Source organism: Heptranchias perlo, chromosome 2, assembly GCF_035084215.1.
Source record: "Heptranchias perlo isolate sHepPer1 chromosome 2, sHepPer1.hap1, whole genome shotgun sequence".
Lineage (NCBI taxonomy): Eukaryota > Metazoa > Chordata > Chondrichthyes > Hexanchiformes > Hexanchidae > Heptranchias > Heptranchias perlo.
In genome coordinates, this window is record NC_090326.1 from 49,568,183 (window position 1) to 49,593,330 (window position 25,148).

General features: G+C 42.1%; 1 protein-coding gene across 2 annotated transcripts in view; it reads left to right on the plus strand.

Annotated features, from left to right (window-relative positions):
* drosha (drosha ribonuclease III) overlaps window positions 1-25,148 on the plus strand; it is a 190,271-nt gene that overhangs the window by 104,946 nt on the left and 60,177 nt on the right. For both annotated transcript variants that reach the window (XR_010966622.1, XM_068001877.1), the window contains exons 20-25: window positions 3,052-3,111; window positions 3,773-3,872; window positions 4,269-4,371; window positions 14,046-14,116; window positions 17,804-17,848; window positions 24,751-24,908. Coding sequence is in view for 1 of the 2 variants with exons in the window: in XM_068001877.1 (XP_067857978.1) it covers window positions 3,052-3,111; window positions 3,773-3,872; window positions 4,269-4,371; window positions 14,046-14,116; window positions 17,804-17,848; window positions 24,751-24,908 (537 nt within the window). In the remaining variant the exon portion in view is untranslated. The remainder of the gene's footprint in view (window positions 1-3,051; window positions 3,112-3,772; window positions 3,873-4,268; window positions 4,372-14,045; window positions 14,117-17,803; window positions 17,849-24,750; window positions 24,909-25,148) is intronic.

The window sequence follows — 25,148 nt, forward strand, 5'->3', positions numbered from 1 at the left end:
GTGGGGATGGCCTTAGTGAGGTGTTCGTCGTCATTGATGACATGTTGAAGGCTGCGGAGAACATGGCGTAGTTTCTCCGCTCCGGGGAAGTAATGGACGACGAAGGGTACTCCGTTGGTTGCGTCCCGTGTTAATCTTCTGAGGATTATCAGAAGATTAACACGGGACGCAACCAACAGAGTACCCTTCGTCGTCCATTACTTCCCTGGAGCGGAGAAACTACGCCATGTTCTCCGCAGCCTTCAACATGTCATCGATGACGACGAACACCTCGCTAAGGCCATCCCCACACCTCCACTACTCGCCTTTAAACAGCCACCCAACCTCAAACAGACCATCATTCGCAGCAAATTACCCAGCTTTCAGGAGAACAGCGTCCACGACACCACACAACCCTGCCACGGCAACCTCTGCAAGACATGCCAGATCATCGACACAGATACCACCATCACACGAGAGGACACCACCCACCAGGTACATGGTTCATACTCCTGTGACTCGGCCAACGTTGTCTACCTCATACGTTGCAGGAAAGGATGCCCCGGAGTATGGTACATTGGCGAGACCATGCAGACACTGCGACAACGGATGAACGGACACCGCGCAACAATCGCCAGACAGGAGGGTTCCCTCCCAGTCGGGGAACACTTCAGCAGTCAAGGACATTCTGCCACCGATCTTCGGGTAAGCGTTCTCCAAGGCGGCCTTCGAGACACACGACAACGCAAAATCGTCGAGCAGAAATTGATAGCCAAGTTCCGCACCCATGAGGGCGGCCTCAACCGGGATCTTGGGTTCATGTCGCGCTACACGTAACCCCACCAGCGAATAAAAGTTATCTGTTTTTAATTCAACGGGTCATTTTCAGTCTTTCTCTTCCTTTGGGATGTTTCTCCCTCTCTCTCTCTGTTTTGTGTTCTGGCTGTTTGTGTATTCGGTGGTCCTGTAGGTCACACCTCTCTGTCTGAACACTTTGATCGCCTTGACAACGGGCAGTTGGAATGATTATCTGTAATCACCAGGTATTGTTCTCTGAATATAAATGCGAAAGGTTCAAGGATTTCTTGACATTCACCTGACGAAGGAGGAAGCCTCCGAAAGCTTGTGATTTTCAAATAAAATTGTTGGACTATAACTTGGTGTTGTAAGATTGTTTACTTTCATTAATAGCTGCCTTCTGTCTACAAGTCCCTTAACCAACCCATAACCTGCCTGCAAATTCCACAGGACTGAACCTTATTTAGTAACCTTTTGTGTGACATCCTGTCAATGGCTTTTTGAAAATCAAGATACTCATTTTCGACTGGGCTACCGGCATTCAACTCAGTAACTTCCTTTCAATCAGGTTTTCCTTCTTTTCTGGAAGCCATGTCAAGAGTCTTTAATAATCCCTTCTTTGTCAAGGTGGTTGTACAGTGTATCTCTAATGACCCTTTCCACCAACTTGCTTATAACCAAAGTCAAACTAATGGGGCTGTAAATTCCCGGCTCTGACTTATTTCCCTTTTCATATGTAGACCATAGGCCTATCTCCAGATCATGGGGGAAAAAAACCCCACCCAGCCGTTAAATGTATCAGCAAAGGGCTCTGCGAGCACATGCCCTATTTCTTTGCGCACCCTCAGGTAAATGCTGCCAGGGCCAGGAGTTGAAATTCCTTATTCTAATGCATCAAGGGGCACTTCACTATACACTGGGACATAATCAATGTGTCTGTACTGTGTTAAATTGAGAATAGAGTAGATTAAGGAAATGACCTGGTTTGTTTGGTACTAATTCAGCCTGTTACAGCAAATTCAGTAATATTTTAAAGATGTCTCTTTTTATGTTTTTATTTTCAAGTGTGACTAATTTATATTTACCAAGGATTAGACTGGTATAGTCTCACTATCTTACCCCACTAACTCGACTTACTGTGGTGGTCATTTTCAACTTTGTCGGGAGTGGGAAACGTGCAGTAGCAGATCGGCAGCCTGTTGAACACCCCATCCGATCTTCCCATAGAAGTCAATCAGGCGGGCTGTATAACAGGCGCCCATTCTGCTCCAGCCAATTTTCTGCCTCCTTCTGATGTTGAAAATGACCCCCTGTGTTTGAAGTGAGTGTTGGGGTATCTTATACTGCACAATTTGCTTCTCTACAAAGTGAATTGATGAGTGTTTTGGGCTTTACGGCAATGTGAAATGTGTAATTAATTGCAGCTACACTGGAATTTGGATTTCGGTTTAGCGTATGCATTCACTTCAAGAAGATGAACTGCTGCAGTATAACTACAATCAGTGCAATAATATTTTTAAAATTAACATTTAAAAAGCACCCAAATTGTCTGTTTTCATGTTTCTAAAGTTAGTAAGAAGCTAGCTTAACAATCCACACCCGCTTCAGAATTTCAGTCTTTCAGATGCCTGTTAACTAAGTTCTGTCTATGCGTTTAAAGTGCGTGTGTATAGAGCTCTGCTTTTCCGACTTGAGTGCAGTACGGAACTGGCAGTATAACTCTGTTCTGTCAGCTTGCGTCTCTCTTCACCTCTCATTAGATACTGCTCTTAAAAGGTATCTGTAGTATAAAGGTAACATAAGGATAACCGTTCTCAGGATAAGGGGTCGGCCATTTAAGACTGAGATGAGGAGGAATTTCTTCACTAAGAGGGTTGCGAATCTTTGGAATTCTCTACCCAAGAGAACTGAGGACGCTGAGTCATTGAGTATATTCAAGGCTGAGGTCAATAGATTTTTGGACACTAGGGGAATCGAGGATTATGGGGATAGGGCGGGAAAATGGAGTTGAGGTCAAAGATCAGCCGAGATCTGATTGAATGGCGGAGCAGGCTCGAAGGGCCGTATGGCCTACTCCTGCTCCTATTTCTTATGTTGTTATGTAGCATGTCGGAGCTGCATTGTTATAAAATTTCCTAAAATGAGCTTGATAACCCTCAACAATAGTAACAGCAACCATTTCTTCAGCCTATCTGGGTATTCCAATAAAATGCAACTGGGATTAGGATTGATGCGTTTTCTTTTTAAATGCAAACATTTTCTTTCTTTATGAAGGATTAACCACAATGAACGACTGGAGTTCTTGGGAGACGCAGTGGTTGAATTTTTAACAAGGTGGGAATTTGATGTTCATATGTTTAGTCTTAATTTGTAGTGTTAATTTTTCATTAAGGTATGTATTTTTAATGAATGTATGTTGCACAGAGTGTCAGAACCTTAGCAAACATTGCCATGGAATGATACGTTAGATCATATACCTATGATCCTGCCCTAAGGATAGCCAATCTCAGCCACAATGTTATAGGGAGGTGCAACGTGGAGACTGGGCACCTTCCACAGAAAAGAAGAGTAAGTCAAACCAAATATCATTATGCATGACTTAGCAATGAGTTTCAAAATCACGTTGGCTCCCAAGCCAGGTTCAATGTGGGATGTTGGGAGACAAGGGGAAGAAGATACTATTATTTAAAATAGTTGGTGTTGGTATTTGTGCTTTTTAATATACATTTTCTCCAATCTAATGAGAAATACTCACAATTCAGGGATACAGGTATTTAAAAATTATCTATATCATGTAGGAGAAATGTTTGAGTGTGCATTAGAGATTTCAATTAACTGTGTAGTAATTGGAAGAATTATAACTTTGTCAAATTGTGCACAACATAAAGTTTTTTAAAGAAAATGCCATCACATGATACATATAGCTTTATGAAGCATTACTGTTTCATTAAACATCTAATTTCACCCTGTTGACTTTGCTTCTTTCTGCTTTCAGTGTGCACTTGTACTTTCTGTTTCCAAATCTGGAGGAAGGTGGGTTAGCTACCTACCGCACTGCAATTGTTCAGAACCAGCACCTTGCTATGCTGGCCAAGGTCAGTACTATGAATTATAGGAGGTCCATTTTATTGGTGCACAGTCCTTTTCCCCACAACTGCCATTTCACTTCAGAGTGCATTAAGAGTCAACCACGTTGTATGGAACTGGAGTCATATGTAGGCCAGAATGGGTAGGGCTGTCAAGTTCCCTTCCCTGAAGCACATTAGTGAACTAGTAGGATTTTTCCAACAATCGAACAGTTTACATGGTCATTTTTCGTGCCAATCCTCAAATTACCAAATTTATTGAATTCAGTTTCAACAACTTGCCATGGCGGGATTTGAACTCATGACCTCTTGAGTTGCTAGTCTAGTACCATAAACACTATACTACCCTTTAATAGGTGTGCTTTCAGAATATATATCAATGTTGATTTTTGTTTCTTCCTACAGAAGCTAGAATTGGACCGATTCATGCTGTATGCCCATGGACCAGACCTCTGCAGAGAATCTGACCTACGTCACGCTATGGCTAATTGTTTTGAAGCCCTAATAGGTAATTTGAAACGTGTGATCCAGCGAAGGTTACGGTTCAGAAGATCAATGTATTCAGGCTAGAATAGGTAGGATACTGTGAAGGAATCAGTCCACACAGTCACCACTTAGGGATAGCTGTGTTGTTGATTTATTTCCAGAGAAAGCAGAATTCTGAGATCTGATGCTGCAGTCTGGCTTATTTATTTCAGATGATCACTAAAAGGCTTTACTTAGTTTAGTGTGGGTCAGAAAATCACAGGTAGTGTACTCGCAATTTTCCAATCAGCACTCATGGTGGGCCTGGGCCCTTGCCATGAGCAAGGACTTTCGAAAAACTACCCTTAAAAGTCTACGGTAATCAGAAACATGCAGGAAAACTGATTGGCTGTGAAAAAATATTATTTATCACATTCCCGATTTTACTCTCATGAATCACTTTTCCAGTAAAGATAGTTAGTGGCATTATTCTGTGGTCATAATTCTGCAAATTCGAGTACTTCATGCAGAATGATTATTTTGGAGTTAAACTAAATTTTGGCATTAGTCAAGTTGGGTTTTAAACTGTAAGTAATCACAGGTATGATATATTAGCATACAGAAGATAAATCATCATTAACGAAAAGCAAAATACTGCAGATGCAGGAAATCTGAAATAAAATCATTAATGATCCTGATCAAAATAAATCAAATGGTGAGTGTTTCATGTGTTGTTTGGCATGTTAAATGTATGCAATAAAGGCCTCTCCTCTAGAGAAGTGTCTAGGCATAAATATGTATTCTGCTACCTATGAAACTGCTGTGGTTTGCAGTACTGCTGCAACTCATTATCATTGACGATGATACAATAACTGTTTTGGGTTTATGAGCAAATAGCTGATTTTTACAATCTGGCTACAATGATTAACGTATACTAATTGACCTCCTATAGTGCTGTACACAGGGAGTCAAGATAATGTGTCGTCTTGAAGCAATGTAGATAATTGGACCAGCGTGCACAGACATAATTCAATCCCCATTTTAAGCTCATACATTCTGTCCTTACTGTTAAATAATAATTGTTTGATTTAAATTTAAACTTCAGGAAATTTGCGAAGCAATGCTGGTGTAGCGAAAAGGAGCTCCAAGGAATTTCCCAGCCTGGGAGACACAAAACTGAGGCAGTATTGTGCCAACATTGGTGGGAGGGTTTAATCACAAGAGTGACAAGTTTGCCTGGACAGCTTCCATTATAAGACAGTAAAGAATTTATAATGGAAAATGTTGGCGCAAAAGTGTGACAACATGAAGTCTGCAAGATGCACCAATTGGAGGGTAGATATCTAGTATTTAGCAGTACAGGAGAGTGAGAATTGCTAGCAACAAAATACAGGTGGCAATTGGAGCTTTCAAAATTCAACTTGTTTGTTTTTTTTAAATTAAAGGCACTGTGTATATCTGCGTCTCAACTGCTGTTAGCAGGTAGACACTTTATACTTTCTGTCAACATTATCACTAATAATCAGTTGAGGTAATTAGAGGTTGCTTCAAAAATAAACAATTTGAACAAATTATTTTTGTAAAATCAACTTAATTGCACTGGGGAAAACACTGTCTCTGAGCTTAATGCACTTTCTGAAGTTTATAGAACAGAAAGGTAAAGCTACAAGTGTGAAATCAGTAGAGCGCGCACACACACACACACACACACACACACAAGAAAGATCCCCATCAATACAGCTCACCCATACTTATGCATCCTGGGAAATTAGGTGCTCAGACTACACAATCCAAATTCAGCTCAGAGTTACACATCTGAGCAAAAATATCAAGTCCAAGCCCAGGCTTTTGGGAGAGACTGAGGCTTTTAACTAAAAACTTCAATGAAAGCATTAAAATGCACAAAAGACAATTCAGTGAAAAAGTTTCATAGAATGATTACAGCACAGATAGAGGCCATTTGGCCCGTCGTGCCCATGCCGACTCTCTGAAAGAGCAATCCAGTTAGTCCCACTCCCCTGGCCTTTCCCCATAGCCCTGCAATTTTTTTCCCTTCAAGTACTTACCCAATTCCCTTTTGAAAGCCACAATAGAATATGCCTCCACCACCCTTTTAGGCAGTGCATTCCAGATCATAATCACTCGCTGCGTAAAAATGTTTTTTCTCATCTCGCCTTTGATTCTTTTGCCAATCATCTTAGATTTGTGTCCTTTGGTTCTCGACCCTTCTGCCAATGGAACAGTTTCTCTCTATCTACTCTGTCTAGACCCCTCATGATTTTGTACACTTCTATCAAATCTCCTCTCAACCTTCTCTGCCCTAAGGAGAACAACCTCAGCTTCTCCAGTCTATCCATGTAACTGAAGTCCTTCATCTCTCGAACCATTCTAGTAAATCTTTTCTGCACCCTCTCTAAGGTCTTCACATCTTTCCTAAAGTGCAGTGCCCAGAACTGGACACAATACTCCAGTTGTGGCCGAACCAGTGTTTTATAAAGATTCATCATAAACTCCTTTCTTTTGTATTCTATGCCTCTATTTATAAAGCTCAGGATCCCGTATGCTTTTTTAACCGCTTTCTCAACCTGCCCTGCCACCTTCAACGACCTGTGCACATATACCCCCAGGTCTCTGTTCCTGCACCCCCTTTAGAATTGTATACTTCAGTTTATATTGCCTTTCCTCATTCTTCCTACCAAAATGTACCTTGCACTTCTCTGTGTTAAATTTCATCTGCCACGTGTCCGCCCATTCTAACAGCCCGTCTAAGTCCTCTTGAAGTCTATCACTTTCCTTCTCGCTGTTCACTACACTTCCAAGTTTTGTGTCACCTGCAAATTTTGAAATTGTGCCCTGTAAACGCAAGTCCAAGTCATTAATATATATCAAAAAAAGCAGTGATCCTAGTACCGACCCCTGGGGAACACCACTGTACACCTCCCTCCAATCCAAAAAATAACCATTCACCACATAAGAACGTAAGAAATGGGAGCAGGAGTAGGCCCCTCATGCCTGCACTGCCATTCAATCAGATCATGGTTGATCTTCGACCTCAACTCCATATCCCTTGATTCCCCTGGAATCCAAAAATCTATCTATCTCAGCCTTGAATACACTCAATGACTCAGCATCCACAGCCCTCTGGGGTGGAGAACTCCAAAGATTCACAACCCTCTGAGTGAAGAAATGTCTCCTCATCTCAATCTTAAATGGCCGACCCCGTATCCTGCCATTATGTACCCTAGTTCTAGACTCTCTAGTCAGGGGAAACAATCTCTCAGCATCTACCCTGTCAAGCGCCCCCATAATCTTTTATGTTTCAATGAGATCACCTCTCGTTCTTCTAAACTCCAGAGAGTATAGGCCCATTCTACTCAACTTTTCTTCATAGGACAACCCTCTCATCCCAGGAATTAATCTAGTGAACCTTTGTTGCACCACCTCTAAGGCAAGTATATCCTTCCTTAGTTAAGGAGACCATTACTCTCTGTTTCCTGCCTCTTCGCCAATTTTGTATCAATGCTGCCGCTACCCCTTTTATTCCTTGCGCTTCAACTTTGCTGACAAGCCTATTATGTGACACTTTATCAAACACCTTTTGAAGTCCATAGACACCACACTAACCGCATTGCCCTCATCAACCCTCTCTGTTACCTCATCAAAAAACTCAATCAAGTTATTTAAACACATTTTGCCTTTAACAAATCCGTGCTGGCTTTCTTTAATTAATCCACACTTGTCCAAGTGACTGTTAATTTTGTCCCAGATTATCGTTTCTAAAAGCTTCCCCACCACCAAGGTTAAACTGATGGCCTGTAGATGCTGGGTTTATCCTTGCACCCTTTTTTGAACAAGGTTGTAACATTTGCAATTCTCCAGGCTTCTGGCACCACCCCCACATCTAAGGAGGATTGGAAGATTATGGTCAGCACCTCTGCAATTTCCACCCTTACTTCCCTCGGCAACCTAGGATGCATCCCATCCTGATCTGGTGACTTATCTACTTTAAGTACAGCCAGCCTTTCTAGTACCACCCCTTTATCAATTCTTAGCCCATCCAGTATCTCAACTACCTCCTTTTACTGTGACTTTGGCATCATCATCTTCCTTGGTAAAGACAGATGCAAAGTACTAATTTAGTACCTCCGCTATGCCCTCTGCCTCCATGAGTAGGTCTCCTTTTTGGTCCCTAATCGGCCCCACCCCTCTTACTACCCGTTTACTATTTTAATGCCTATGGAAGATTTTTGGATTCCCTTTTTTGTTAGTTGCCAGTCTATTCTCATACTTTCTCTTTGCCCCTCATTTCCTTTTTCGCTTCTCCGCTAAATTTACTTTATTCAATCTGGTTCTCACTTGTATTATCAACCTGACATTTGTCATATGCCCCCATTTTCTGCTTCATTTTAATCTCTATCTCTTTCATCATCCAGGGAGCTCTGACTTTGGTTGCCCTACCTTTCCCCCTCATTGGAATGTACCTGGACTGTACCCGAACCATGTCCTCTTTAAAGGCCACCCATTGTTTGGTTATAGTTTTACCTGCCAATCTTTGATTCCAATTTACCTGGGCCAGATCTGTTCTCAACCCACTGAAATTGGCCCTCCTCCAATTAAGTATTTTTACTCTATATTGCTCCTTGTCCTTTTCCATAGCTAATCTAAACCTTATGATACTATGATCACTGTCCCTAAATGTTCTCCCACTGACACTTGTTCCACTTGACCCACTTCATTCCCCAGAACTAGATCCAGCAATGCCTCCTTCCTTGTTGGGCTGGAAACATACTGATCAAGAAGGTTTTCCTGAACACACTTCAGAAATTCTTCCCCTTCTCTGCCCTTTACACTATTACTATCCCAGTCTATATTAGGATAGTTGAAGTCCCCATTATCTCTACTCTATGGTTCTTGCACCTCTCTGTAATTGCCCTGCAAATTTGTTCCTCTATATCCTTCCCACTAGTTGGTGGCCTATAGAATACACCCAGTAGTGTAATGGTGCCTCTATTGTTTCTTAACTCTAACCAAATAGATTCTGTCCTTGACCCCTCCAGGACATCCTCTCTCTCCAGCACTGCAATATTCTCCTTAATCAATACTGCCACCGCCCCCCCCCCCCCCCCCCATCTCCTTTTTTTCCTTCCCTATCTGTCCTGAACACCTTGTATCCAGGAATATTTAGTACCCAATCCTACCTTTTTTTGAGCCAGGTCTCCATTATCGCCACAACATCATATTCCCATGTGGTCATTTGTGCCTGCAGCTCACCAACCTTGTTTACTACACTTCGTGTGTTTACACACATGCACTCTAAACCTATCTTAGACCTTCTTGTATTGTCTCTTAGTCTGATCCCACCTAATACTGTACTATTTCTTACTCTAGTGCTATCTGTCTCTCCAAATCCTTTGTGCATCTTGTTTCTCCTTTCCAATACTACATCCTGGTGCCCACCCCCCTGCCAAATTAGTTTAAATCCCCCCCCACGCAGCTCTAGTGAACCTCCCCGCAAGGACATTGGTCCCAGCTCTGTTGAGATGCAACCCTTCCGGCCTGTACAGGTCCCACCTCCCTCAGCCCTCCCTCCTGCACCATCTCTCCAGCCACGCGTTCATCTGCTCTATCTTCCTATTTCTATACTCACTGGCGCGTGGCACCGGGAGTAATCTGGAGATTACCATCTTTGAGGTCCTGCTTCTTAATCTCTTTCCTAGCTCCCTAATATCTGCCTGCAGGACCTCATCCCTCTTTCTCCCTATGTCATTGGTACCGATGTGGACCACGACCTCTGGCTGTTCACCCTCCCCCTTCAGAATGTTCTGCAACCGCTCAGTGACGTCCTTGACCCTGGCACCAGGGAGGCAAAATACCATCCTGGAATCACGTCTACGGCAGCAGAAACGCCTGTCTGATACCCATAATTATAGACTCCCCTATCGGTATTGGTCTCTGATCTTTCTCCTCTCTTTCTCCCCCACCCCCCCACCCCCCACCCCCTCCAGCTGAACCACCCATGGTGCCGTGGACTTGGCTCTGACTGTACTCCCCAGAGGAGCCGTCGCCCTCACCAGTATTACCGGTCAGAGAGTGAGATGCACTCGGGGGATTCCTGCATTGCCTGCCTGGTCCTCCTTGTCTGTCTGGTGGTCACCCAGTCCCTCTCTGCCTGCACTCTCTTAAGCAGCGGGGCGGCCACCTTCTGAAACGTGCTATCCACGTAGCTCTCAGCCTCGCGGATGCACTGCAGTGACGCCAGCTGTTGCTCAAGCTCTGAAACCCAGAGCTCGAGCTCCTCCAGCTGACAATACTTGCTGCATGTGTGACCGTCCAGGACACTGGAAGGGTCCTGGAGTTCCCACATGGCACAGGATGTGCATTCGATGGGACTGAGGTGCCCTACCATACCTCTTTATTTATTAGCTACTAACTAAACTTACCAGAAATAAACTTAAGACTTAATAAAACACTCACCAGCTACTCACCAATCAGCTCCTTCCCTTGTGCTGACGTCCCTCTAGGTGTTTTTTCTCCGCGCTCTGCTCTCTCTCTCCTCTCTTGCTCCTCCTTTTATCGCCGATCGTGCGCACCACTGTCTTTCTCCTCTTTCGCTCCTTTTATCACCGATCGCGTGCTCTGCTCTCTCTCCTCCTTTTATCACTGATCGCACGCTCTGCTCTCTCCTCACTCGCTCCTTTTATCGCCAATTGCACGCTCTGCCCTCTGTCTCCTCTCTCGCTCCTCCTTTTATCACTTATCCCGTGCTCCGCTCTCTGTCTCCTCTCTTGCTCCTCCTTTTATCGCCGATCGTGCGCACCACTGTCTTTCTCCTTTCTCCTCCTTTTATCACCGATCGCGTGCTCTGCTCTCTCTCCTCCTTTTATCACCGATCGCGTGCTCTGCTCTCTCTCGCTCCTTTTATCACCGATCGCGTGCTCTGCTCTCTCTCGCTCCTTTTTATCACCGATCGCGTGCTCTGCTCTCTCGCTCCTTTTATCACCGATCGCGTGCTCTGCTCTCTCTCCTCCTTTTATCGCTGATCGCACGCTCTGCTCTCTCTCTCCTCACTTGCTCCTCCTTTTATCACTTATCCCGTGCTCCGCTCTCTGTCTCCTCTCTCGCTCCTTTTATTGCTAATCCCCGCGCTCTGCTCAAGTTTAATCATGTTACTATGAAATAGGTCATTTTTAAAGCATTTTTACTTTGTTTAAAGTTGGGAAATATAGAAATTTCAATTACTGAGGGAAAAATGACAGTGAAAAACTTTTCAGAAAGCACTTTGAGCGAATTTGGGAATCTGGTCACATGGTAATGCACCCTTAATATAAAACAGCTACTATTGTGTGTCACATAGTGTGACACCTTTAATATTGAAAATACCTATCACAGCTACTGTAACAGGTATGGCACGCACTTGTAATGAGTTTACAATGAAATACGTACCCCACGTAAAAAAAATTTAATATATAGATAGCTAGATAGATTATGTAGGTTCAGGAGCATATGTAAATAACATACCTGCCACATGTTACGCAACCTTCTATGGATATACATATTAAGGATTTGAGCACCCCAAGGATAAAGTATAGCAAGTTTGTCACAGTAATTCAGAAAATGAAGTGAAGAAGGTAGGATCATCTTGCAGCACTGCCTCCACAGAAAAATGGAAACTTGGATAGGAGTCCTGTTCCTGATTGCTATCCAGTAACTCCAACTGAAATTGCATATGTGTGGACATAGGTGTGGTCAGAGGAGTGGATTGGGCTTGGCCACCATGCACACCATGGTCGAACAGCTTGCCAACTTGCTTACACAATAATGGCCACTTGGTGGGGTGTGGGGGAGTGTTGCCAGAGGGCAACTCTGTGTGGAACTGTACCCCAGCACAAAGTCAATGTCTTCAGGGGAGGAAAAGTTGGAGGGGACAAGATTGGTTTTCAATTTTTTAAGTAAGTAAAAACAATATTTGTATTTTAATTAGAAAAAAATAAAAATTAGTGGTCATCTTCACTACTGATGATCTTTGTGTAAGAAGTCAAAACACGGTTTAAAGTCAAAGCCTGTGAGAAACATCCTCCATAGAATTGGGCTTTGGGATAAACTGCTCATCAGCTAAAGTAGCTCAAGAGGCTGCTCCAATAATTTTGCTATCCTAACTGTCAGAAGACTTCAGGGAGATTTGATTAGTGACATCCCTGGGTGAGCTGGCATAATCAGAGAGTGCCACCCTGTTTGGTGAACTGTGCTGACCTTCATTGTGCAATGCAAGACTAATGTCTGTGCAGTTGATTGAAGCCATTCTGCACAGCATCAGACCTCAGGACATTCCCTGTCTCCTGCTGTTTCACGATGAGAAGGTCAAAGGGGTAGCTTCTGACCCCTTTGCCTGATGTGTCCCTTCATCCTTTCTAAGCGTAAGCAGAAAGATCGCTTTCATTTGCAAGCATTATGGTCTGTACAGGAACCTGGAAGTGAAATGTCATTCTCTAAGCGTTCTCAATTGTTGGTCGCATTTTGATGCATCCTTACTGAAAGGAAGCTTCATAAAAGTATGTATGATAGTAAACAGTGTAGAAAAGGTGAATCTGGAACACTACTTCAATGTAAACTTTGAAAACAGGACAAATGAGCATATGCTTAAACTGGTGTCGGACAAATTTAGGACTGGTGTCCAAGTTCTTAATGCAGAGTAATCAACACTTGCAGTGTATTTCTAGGTAGAGTAATGGAGGCAAAAACCTCGGAATCACTTGAGAGAGTTGGATGTCATGAAAAGGAGGACTGTAGCTTTTTTGTAGATGTATGGGCCAAGTGGCCTTTCTCATCCATATTTATCTTGTGATCCTCTATGGTGACCATCAGTGCGACCTCTTACCTTTTTAATACTTCTCCCCACCATTTTTATCTCCAGTTGCAAGCAGGGTGTTTTCTCCTAAGGTGATTATTTAGGATGGGTTTAATAATGTGGGGTTGGCATGGAGGTTTGTTTAAAGATGGGCGAACAAATCTTCACACAATTAAAGTGCACAATAAGCATTATTGATGTGTTTTAGTATTCTATGAAATCTAGTATTTATATTCAAAGCAGCCTACATTGTCTATGGTTCAGAAATTTTATACATTGAATAATTTGATGTATAATGAACTCTTGCCAAAATCAGAGGGCTTGGTGGATAAGCTGTCCTCCTCCCTCATGAGGTGGGAAACTGAAATTGTATTTCAGCACCCACTTGCAGTAAGCTGATTACTTTTTGCGTGAAGAACTTCCTGACACCAGTCCTACGTTTGTAAAAATAAAAAGCTGAAAATAACTTAAATAACTAATAAGTACTTAGTTAACATACAGTGCAGACTGCCAGCTAATGCAGTAAATGCAGACTCAGCTAAATTTTAGGAAACAATTTTTGACAGGTGATTAAACTGCTTGGAATAGACCTTAAGCGAACCCTGTTCAGTATAGTCTAGCTTACTACTATATGTTGTCTTGTGAATATTTTTTTCACATCATAAATAAATAAATTTGTGAATTTGTCAAAGGAAAAGATTGACTCAAATTAGACGCAACCTCTTACCCTTTTATATATGTTAATTATTTATGGCCTATAATAATTTTGTAGTATTTAATCAGTTTGTAAGCATATATGACTATCTGCCCTTTGGGATTTACAGTTAGTTGGGTGTTCTTTTTTGTGTTTGACATGGATATTTATTTTGCAGGTGCAGTCTACCTCGAGGGTGGTCTCGAAGAAGGCAAGCACTTGTTTGGTCGACTGCTGTTCGATGGCATGGTAATATATGTAATGCCCTTATCCAAGCTGTATTCACTTTCTTTTTATAGCCTATTTTCCTAGAATATTTGTGCAAAATTGTAGTGTATTGCATACGATTTAGTTGGCACAGACATTTTTATTTTTGGAGCTTTTTTCAACAGAAAATTAATGATTAAGAGGAGGACACAAAGAGTGAGTGGGCAAGAAGTGGCAGATGGAGTATAATGTGGGGAAATGTGAGGTTATTCACTTTGGTAGGAAGAATCGAAAAACAGGATATTTTTTAAATGGTGAGAAACTATTAAATGTTGGTGTCCAGAGAGACTTGGGTGTCCTGGTACACGAAACACAAAACGTTAGTATGCAGGTACAGCAGGCAATTAGGAAAGTAAATGGCATGTTGACCTTTATTGCAAGGGGGTTGGAGTACAAGAGTAAGGAAGTCTTACTACAGTTGTACAGGGCTTTGGTGAGACCTCACCTGGAGTACTGCGTACAGTTTTGGTCTCCTTATCTAAAGAAGGATACACTTGCCTTGGAGGTGGTGCAATGGAGGTTCACTAGATTAATTCCTGGGATGAGAGGGTTGTCCTATGAGGAGGGGTTGAGTGGAATGGGCCTATACTCTCTGGAGTTTAGAAGAATGAGAGGTGATCTCATTGAAACATATAAGATTCTGAGGGGGCTTGACAGGGTAGATGTTGAGAGGGTTGTTCCCCCTGGCTGGAGGGCCTAGAACTAGGGGGCGTAGTCGCAGGATAAGGGGCTGGCCATTTAAGACTGAGATGAGGAGGAATTTCTTCACTCAGAGGGTTGTGAATCTTTGGAGTTCTCTACCACAGAAGGCTGTGGATACTGAGTCATTGAGAATATTCAAGGCTGAGATAAATAGATTTTTGAGCTTTAGGGGAATCGAGATCTGGGGACCGGCAGGAAAGCGGAGCTGAAGTTAAAGATCAGCCATGATCTGATTGAATGGCGGAACAGGCTTGAGGGGCCTTATGGCCTAATCCTGCTCCTATTTCTTAGGTTCTTATGATTACTTTGTGGCTGGTTCATTACCTTTCATAACAAAATTTTGCTTCAAAATAACTTTGCTTCATGCCAGTTGATTCAACCAACAGGTAAACTGTGTTTTAAAGCAGTACAATCTCTGTAATTGGTGATTACCAACCATCCAGCGCTTTTGCAAATGGGCCTCGCTTTTAATCCCTTACATTCGGCTGACAAATCGGGGATGAGGTAAAAGAGATATCTAATGCATTAGTTGGAAGAGGCTTTCTCTGGAATACACTAATCCAGTTGTAGAAAGGGCTTATGTAAATGTCAGCTGAACTCATGGAGCATCTAGTGTGATGCTCTGTTCAGTCTGTTTAACCTAGCCCCTGTCTCAGCACAGTTCAACTCAAATGGCTACTTTTTGGTTGATTGAGCTTTTCATCTTTAATTTTGTTTTTTAGTCAGAGTTCTTCCTGTGTAATTTTGTATTTAATCAGCGTGCTTACTTTTTATAGACATAATGTGGAGATGCCGGTGATGGACTGGGGTTGACAATTGTAAACAATTTTACAACACCAAGTTATAGTCCAGCAATTTTATTTTTATAGACATAGCAGGAGTAGATGTTTGATATTTTTGTTTCTTGTTTATCCATTGGCTATAAAGCAACGTGGGATTTATCTGAGGACGTAATAACACGGAATAAAAGGAAGGTCTTTTTTATTTATTGGAGTACAACGATAAAAAATGTTGGCAAACCAGTTATTTGTCTTTGTTTATGCATTGCACTCCATGTACCTAGGGCAGTTTATCTGTCCAACTAGGATGCTTGGCTATTTTAAGAGATTTGGCTTGCAACTGTGTGTGGTTCCCTCAGTCATACCAAACAAGTGTTACTTAATCTTTGCTTCTTTCGTCCTACTACTTTTCTCTCCCACTATTGTGTCAATTGTAAAAGAACCTATTTTTCAACCAATATACCGTTTTATTTGACGGTTGTCTCAGTCAAAGTGAGTAAATTCACGTTGTGGTCCCTCTGATGGTGCAGATGTTCACTTGCTAAGCTCCCTAGGAGGTGTGTTGACCAGAGTCAGGTCTCAGATGGGACAAAAAAATCTTCCTTCATGATCGTTTTCAGGCCGTGCAACAAATTTACAGTAAGAACTTGTTGCAAGAACAATAAAGTATGTTACACTTAATCCATACATTACCTACATTTTATATAAAGAACCTCTGAACATGGTTAAAGCATTGAGTAAGTTGCAGTTAGTTTTCGTTAGAATCATAGAAAAGCTACAGCACGGAAGGAGGCCGTTCGGCCCATTGATCCTGTGCCAGCTCTATGCAAGAGCAATCCAGCTAGTCCCACTCCCGTGCCCTTGAGACTGCCTACGTAGTGCCCCTTTAATGAAAATGCCTATATAGTCAGTTTTCAGTAAAATAGTAAAATGCCTAAGTGGCAAAGTAGAGGACATAGTAATGTGATCAAGAAAGGGTTAATTAGAAACCTGCCTGCTAAGGTTGAAACAATGGGCCCCTTCAAGGCTAATAGTGGTGTGAGTAGCTTGTCAGATGTAGAGGTCTGCTTATGCTCATCGGTTAGGGAGTCTGGTGTGGGGGTCTCTGTACAGCTGGTTGATCAATAGAAATAATAAGCTGAGCGAAGCCATAAACATCCCAAGTTAATAGATAAGGATGTGGGATGGACAGGAGAAACATTCCAAGCTGGGAGATGAGGAGACATCCATCTATGTCTGTCACTGCGGCGTGATCAGCCAAGTTTAATATCTGTGATTGGCATGCAATCAGGTAACCCCTCATGGCCAACCTATGCCCGGCTTATGATTGGTGTTGACCCTCGTGTTAACAATGTTCCAACCCCTATTGATCTGTATAAATGAGTGAATTTCTGTAGTCTTTGTTCTTACTTCTTACTCTGTCAGAATCGACCAGACTCCCTCAGGAGTCTGAATCGAAGCTGCAGACTAAGTCCTGCTAATAAAGTTGTGTTGAACTTTAAATGTGTATTCGACTCAGTGTTTGCTGAACCAGACTGAGGGTAAAAGAGTCCGGTTCATCACCCTATCCCTGTAGCCCTGCAATTTTTTTCCTTTCAAGCACTTATCCAGTTCCCTTTTGAAGGCCATGATTGAATCTGCCTCCACCATCCCCTCGGGCAGTGCATTCCAGATCCTAACCACTCGCTGTGTAAAAAAGTTTATCCTCATATCACTTTTGGTTCTTTTGCCAATCACCTTAAATCTATGTCCTCTGATTTTTGACCTTTCCGCCAATGGGAACAGTTCCCCTTTATCTACTCTGTCTAGACCCTTCGTGATTTTTGAATACCTCTATCAAATCTCCTCTCAACCTTCTCTGTTCCAAGCAGAACAACCCCAGCTTCTCCAGTCAATCCATGTAATTTAAGTCCCTCATCCCTGGAATCATTCTATTGAACCACAATTTGGATGCCTTCTCCTTTAGAATAATTTTTAACTGGCATATTGACTTCCCTGATAAACATACAGTAGGTTAATTGGTTCTGGTTTTATTTCACATTTCATTAAGCCTTTTTTTGCTAGCACTATTGAATTTTCACCATTAAAATTGGTGGTGTAACCTCCTGTATTTCGTGTGTTTATTTAGTAATGTAACTTTTTGTAATCAATCCCCAGAATACTGACAAACCTTGTCTGTCTCTCACAGGATCTGCGAGAAGTGTGGCTTAATTATCCACTTCATCCTTTGCAAGTATGAGCCATTTCCTATCATTCTTTACTTTGCAGGCTGCATATTGGGCTAGATGTTTAACCCGTTTATATCTTGCCACTAACCTATATTTGTAGTAAATTCTGATGCATAGTTTTGTGCATGACTTGCATTTCATTTGTTCTGTAAATTTGAATTAATCTCCACAGAACACACAAATGGTTGACTCCTGAACAAGAGCTGGGGAGGGGGCGGTGATTTTTGTGTTTTTATATATATATTGTCAGTCCAGGGCCAGTGTACAGTGAAAGCTACTAATCCTGATCTGAACGTTTCTGGTTCACATTTTTAGAAGAGAAGTACTGACATTTGTTTTAATTTGTTTTATTTCCTTCTATTTTGTACATTTACATTTTCTATTAAATTTCTTTGTTTCTTCTGGTTTTCTCCTCAGTCTTTTTTACAATTACATTTTCTTTTCCCCTTTCTTTTGCTTTCTAAATCTCTTTTTTTTGCTCTATTTTTGACATACGCAGAATCTTTCTTTTGGAGACTGTATTAACTGCTGTAGCACCTGATAGTCCTGTCAGCAGCTGAAACAAAAGATCTCCACATTGTAATACTGACCTCGAGCCACTGAGTGGCGCTGTGCAGCAACAAAGAAATACATTGCAGTCTGACTTCTTTTTGCAAAGCACTAGCTGTTGTTGCAGTTGGACAGTACGCTAACATATTGAAAGGTACCGTCCTCTTGGGCTACAAAGGAGAACTTTCTGTGGGTTACGGCCAAAAAGGGGCTTTTGAACTAATGGGGCTTTTAGATTCCCAGACAACAAAAGACTGACGCTGTGCAATCTTAAAAAAAAAGGAAAAACAGTCATAATTTTTTTAAAGTACATCCTGTGGTCACTGATTGTGCGAAGCATCGTATTGGCTTAAGAGTGGAATCTACAACATTATTACATAGGTGGGAAGATTGGAACAATGGGGCTCTTGATTATTTTTGTTTCTTATGAGGATTTTTTTTTACATCTGTTCCTTTTTTGGCAGTGAATTCTCATTTTTCCGGAATAAAAACCTTGTTTCTAGATGTTACTTCTGTCAGTGCCATGCATTTTAAAATAAATTACGCCAGATTCCTGCTATAAATCCAGCAGGAGTCCAGTGGAACCCAACAGAAAATAGCACAGACCCGGTTGCACTGCATCTCTGCCTTTTCTGAGATTTTCCGGCCAATCTAGTTAGGGTTGAAGCTCTGCCAAGGGGTGGCACTGGGGATGGATACTCTTTATGCCAGGACCTCCCACTTTTCTGACTCAGACAAGATTCGGCGTTGGACTGGAGGCCAGTACGCCAAGTGAGATGAGGCATAATGGCCTCTAGATGGTGGTAATTGGTGGGTGGGGGCAGGGAGGAGATATCCAGGCAGTTCTTTCCTACCACCACCCCCCACCCCCAAAAGGTAACCAGATTTTCCAGCTACATAAAGCAAGTGGATTCCAGAGGTGTACCCACAGAGGCACATGTGCCCACCAACTCCATGCGAATCAGGTTCCCTCGTTCTTACCCCATAAACTCCAGCGGGATCAGCCTACCTGTTCGGGCGCAGGAATCATTCCCTGCGCCCAGGTTGCACAGGAAGCTCAGAGCCGGCGAACTGTAGCAGGATGCCCTTTGGGGTATTTGGCTCACCAGCAGCATGGTAAAGAGGCCTATCCCTCAAACTACACCGTACCTCCCGCTGGCAGGAATGGGCAGGCATTCTGCCTGCCTGTTCCATGCGTGGAGTTAAAATCTGTGCCACAGCCACTAAGGATTGAGTGTTGTTATTAGTACAACATTTAATTTAAAAATCAAATATCCAAATGAACTATATTGTATTTTTTTCCCTTTTAATATTCTATTCCCACCACATCATGCCATTTGGACTATGTTTAGATCATGAATTTTCGATTACAGCATCTGGGAGGAGTTTCTGAGCTGACCAATGTGACCGAGTTAAATTAACATACACCATTCAAATGACAAGATCAATGAAGCATCTGCGGTTAATGGCTATATCTACAGATGTTAATTCAGCTCCCACACACTCCTGGGCTCAGTAACCCCGCCAAACAAGTTTTCAGTATTATTGACGCTGTCCAAATAATAATAAAGAAAAATCAATTGCGATTAGACTGAAACAGTAATAAAAGATTTCAAAGTTAATTGTAATTTTTTAACTGTTTAATTTTTGAAAGAAGCCATTATGGTAAGATAGGTTTCACTGTACACCTCTTGTGCGGTGGTTCTTGACTCAAATCCCACTTTAAAAGTAGGGATTTTTTCGTCTCTTATTTTACTGTTTGTCCTGATGAGAATCATTGTCAGAACAGTATACCTGTTTTTCCATGCATTGTAGATGATAGAAAATTTGCAAAGATACTTATGCTGATTTTTGTTACTGTATAAGGTTTGTTTACAGTATAAAGTACAATATATATTGTATTTTGAATTCGTATTTCAAGTACCTCCCCTGCCTGCCCGCAACCACACACTCAAAACAACTTAGAACATAATCATATAGTTCTGAATGATCTCTCCGACCGAGTCTCTAACTGTCTGATTAAATTCTACCATTTGGGGAAATGTTTACAGTTTGTTGATGTGCTGTTTATTTGTCTCTGCTCAGCTTACTAAAAGCTCTATTGCAAGTGTTGCATTTTCTCCAGGGTAAGCTTCAATTGGAAATGCAATCTCCTTCAACAATGCTGTCCCTTTCATGTCACTATTCGAAAGATTGAAACGAACTTCACCCTAATGTGGCGCAGTAATCTTCAGAGCACTGTTCAAGACTAATGACTTAGTAAATTGTCAAATTAACATGCCATTTTCAGTGGAGATTGCTACCACAGCTTTGTGGAGACTTTGATTATGTTGTCCATTTAGAGGGAGTTGAGAAGACTTCAATCTAACTGATGTAAGGATGCGAAGCTACTGAATGACAGTGAAAGTCCAAACCATACCCTCAGATCATTGTGTTGTTTTAATTGTGAGCATTGAGTACCACTGCTTTTATCGAAGGATATTTTGAACAACCAAGGCTTTGTGGATTTCAAAGCAATTTGTAAAATGTGCTAATCCGTGGATGATAACCGACTCCTTTTGCATGTCACGGTGTGACGAAAGTTGATGCTGGTGCAGAAAATGTTTTATTTTCTTAGATAATATGTAAATGTCATTCAAGTATAACAATAGCTGTGAATGAAGGCAGCATACATATTCATAGTAGGTACAGCACAGGAGGAGGCCATTCGGCCCATCGTGCCTGTACTGGCTCTTTGAAAGAGCTACCAATTAGTCCCATTCCCCTGCTCTTTCCCCATAGCCCTTTAAATGTTTTCCTTTCAAGTATTTATCTAATTCTCTTTTGAAAGTCACTATTGAATCTGCATCCACCTCCCTTCCAGGCAGTGCATTCCACATCATTACAACTCGCTGCATTAGAAAAAAAATGTTTCCTCGTGTCGCCTCTGGCTCTTTTGCCGATCACCTTAAATCTGTGTCCTCTGGTTACCAACCCCATTGCCACTGGAAACAGTTTCTCCTTATTTACTCTCAAAACTGTTCATGATCTTGAATACCTCGGTCTAATCTCCCCTCCAACCTTCTCTGTTCTAAGGAGAACAACCCCAGCTTCTCCAGTCTCTCCACATAACTGAAGTCCCACATCCCTGGCACCACTCTAGTAAATCTCTTCTGCACCCTTTCTAAGGCCTTGACATCCTTCCTAACATGTGGTGCCCAGAATTAAACGCAATACTCCAGCTGAGGCCTAACCAGTGTTTTAATAAAGCTTTAGCATAACTTCCTTGCTTTTGTACTTTATGCCTCTATTAATAAAGCCCAGGATCCCATATGCTTTTTTAATAGTCATCTTAACTTGTTCTGCCACCTTCAAAGATTTGTGTATGTGCACCCCTAGGTCCCTCTGTTCCTGCACCCCCTTTAATATTGCACTGTTTAGTTTATATTGCCTCTCCTCATTCTTCCTACCAAAATGCATCATTTCACACTTCTCTGCATCAAATTTCATCTGCCATGTGTCTGCCCATTTCACCAGTCTGTCTATGTCCTCCTGAAGTCTGTTACTACCCTCCACATTGTTTACTACATTTCCGAGTTTCGTGTCATCTGCAAACTTTGAAATTATACCCCCTATACCCAAGTCCAGATCATTAATATATATCAAAAAAAGCAGTGGTCCTAACACCGACCCCTGGGGAGCAACACTGTATACTTCCCTCCAGTCTGAAAAATAATCGTTCACCACTGCTCTCTGCTTTCTGCTTTCTGTCCCCTAGCCAATTTTTTACCCATGTTGCCACTGTCCCTTTAATCCCATGGGTTTTAATTTTGCTAACAAGTTTATTATGTGGTGTTTTATCAAATGTCTTTTGAAAGTCCATATACACAACATCAACCACACTACCCTCATCAACCCTCTCTGTAACTTAATCAAAGAACTCTATCAAGTTAGTCTTGATGTTGTTTTATGTACATATCTAAAATGTGTACACGTATTACATGTTATCTGATGAAGCTAACCTGAAGAAAGACTGATATGTGGGAATATGTGGAGATTTTGGAGCCAATTTTAACTACCTCTGCCTGGTGTAAACGGGGCAGTAGTGGCCTGAAAATAGCTAGTGCTCTGGCCACGGTCACCTTGGGTAGAGTCCTCAGAAGGGTGGTCGGAGTGCCCAGTGTTTCAGGTGGGAGGCCCTGTTTAATGTGCAATTTAAAATCATTGAGGTAGAAATAGGTGGAGCATGAGCCGCACAAGATCCAACCAGTTATACCCATGCTCAGCAGCCCCATCAGTGGTCCTTTTGCAAAAAAAAATTATTCGGCGTATTTTCACATAATCATATTCCTATATGTAACTTATTAAAAACAAACTTTTTAAGCTCACCATGCTGTGGTTGGCTTCCTCATTTGGAGCTGCCGTCTTCTCAGTGTTTCAGTGATTGACAATTGTAAACAATTTTACAACACCAAGTTATAGTCCAGCAATTTTATTTTAAATTCACAAGCTTTCGGAGATTTTCTCCTTCCTCAGGCAAATGTTCCTCAGGAAGGAGAAAATCTCCGAAAGCTTGTGAATTTAAAATAAAATTGCTGGACTATAACTTGGTGTTGTAAAATTGTTTACAATTGTCAACCCCAGTCCATCACCGGCATCTCCACATCAGTGATTGAACCATTGAAATGTAGCATTTAATTGTTTGGCCTCAGCTGCTATCGGCCCTGCTCATTTCTTTCAGTGGACCAGCGGGATATGTCGGAAGCAAAGCTAAGCGACAAGTATATCGTGGTCCAGTACGTAGCCTTGGCTTATTTTCATCTACTTCTAATTAATCTGTATGGCCGTAGATCATCAAAATCAGCTCTAATTGGGACCAAAAGCGGTAAAATACTAACCCAGGTATTTCTGAATAATACCGAAAGTTAAAGGATCATTTCTGTTGCCTTGTGGATACTGGTTTACCTTATTGACTAAAATTCACAGTCAGACAGTCTTTGTTTTGTAATACCTTTTAATTACATAAAATAATTTTAACAAACTAATATACTTTGTGCGTTAACAGTCTGTCTTCTCTTGCCCATTGCACACTCATTAAATTGGCAAAAAGTGGAAACGGTTGACAGGAGGGAAGGCTCCAGTGTATTCCAACCTGTCACTGAGCACCCTGGAAGCAGAGTCAGCCTCATGGTAGGCCAAAGCCCCTCATGATATTCTGTATCAAGCAGTTGCCAACAAATAAGCCTGGTACGTGGCATTGGACATGGATGGAATGTAACAACGCGTCCTGCAACTGTCCTTCCACCATGCCAAAGGTACATGTCCGTCTTCCAGCTGACGTTTAGAATGACATCACTTGGAGGCAGAGTTTGAGAACACGTGTTCATGTATCCAGAGCTGCGTGCCTGCCATGATTGGATTGGAAAAAAAGCAGTCAGCTGCTGCTGAAACTCTGTACCTCCAACTGATGGAGCCAACACTCAGTGGGTTGTAGTGTATTCCCATGCTGATGGCAGCAAGGCAGTGGTACATTTTATGATGAGTTGTGATGCTTATTTGCTATCTGTCTAACGATACCTCAACCTCCTACTTGACAGTTGTCTGACGACTAGTTAGTGACTATGCTTGGGGGGGGGGAGGGGGCGGGGGTACATGAGGGTTCTGTTTACGATCTAGGTTCCAACATGACACACTCGGTGATGGAAAATTGGAACCGAGTCAACCCTTTGTGGCAAACTCGCTAATTGGATACGTGTGTCTGGCAGGTCCACAATACTCCAGGGCACTGCTGATGATTGATTAGCTAGCCTGGCTCACTAATAGGACCTGATGGGGAAAACGTCTCACTCGCGCTGGGATTCTTCCCACTCAGTTCCAGCTAACCCAGCAAGCCAATGCCATCAAGGTAGGGTAGCCTTTACTGGATAAGCAGCACAGTGCTCTGCTATTACGCTGTTCAGCTTTAGCTGGTTCAACTCAAGCAGCAGCTTTGTACACATTTTGAGGGTCCCTAACCTCTGTCTTTTTGTTGAACTGTATCTAAATGGATTGTGTTCTGTGTTATTTTGCAGTAGTTGACACTCATCAAATCCCGTTCACCCATCACCCCTGTGCTCACCGACCTACATTGGCTCCCGGTCCGGCAACGCCTCGATTTTAAAATTCTCATCCTTGTTTACAAATCCCTCCATGGCCTCGCACCCCCCCCCTCCCCCGTCCCATCTCTGTAACTACTCCACCATTAGCAGCCATGCCTTCAGCCGCCTAGGTGCTAAGCTCTGGAATTCCCTCACTTGCTTATTATAAATATATGTGGATCTACCAGTTCTGTGGGATTATGAAAAAAATAATTGAAATTATTTTCTGCCCCTTATATCAGCTCCAGGAATCAAATACAGACAGGCCACTGATTGATACGTCTCCTGTTCTAAAGAAACTGACTGATTTTGAAGAAACAATTGGAGTGAATTTTATCCATATACGTCTCCTGGCTCGAGCCTTCACTTTGCGTACTGTTGGATTTAATCATCTAACTCTGTGAGTTGAGTGAATTCTGGTCAATCTCCACATTAATGCAATATTTTTATTTAATGATATCTCTTGATGCAGCTGTACTTTGTAGCCCTGTATTTTTGGTTTTGAGTATAATCTAAGTTTTTGCCATTGAGGCCAGTCTAGACTCATGTTACTGCCAAAAATTATCCCTCTGCATTATTATTCTTCATTTAAGCACTCTTCACCCACCGTAATAGTAAAACCTAGCTTGCTTGGTTCTAG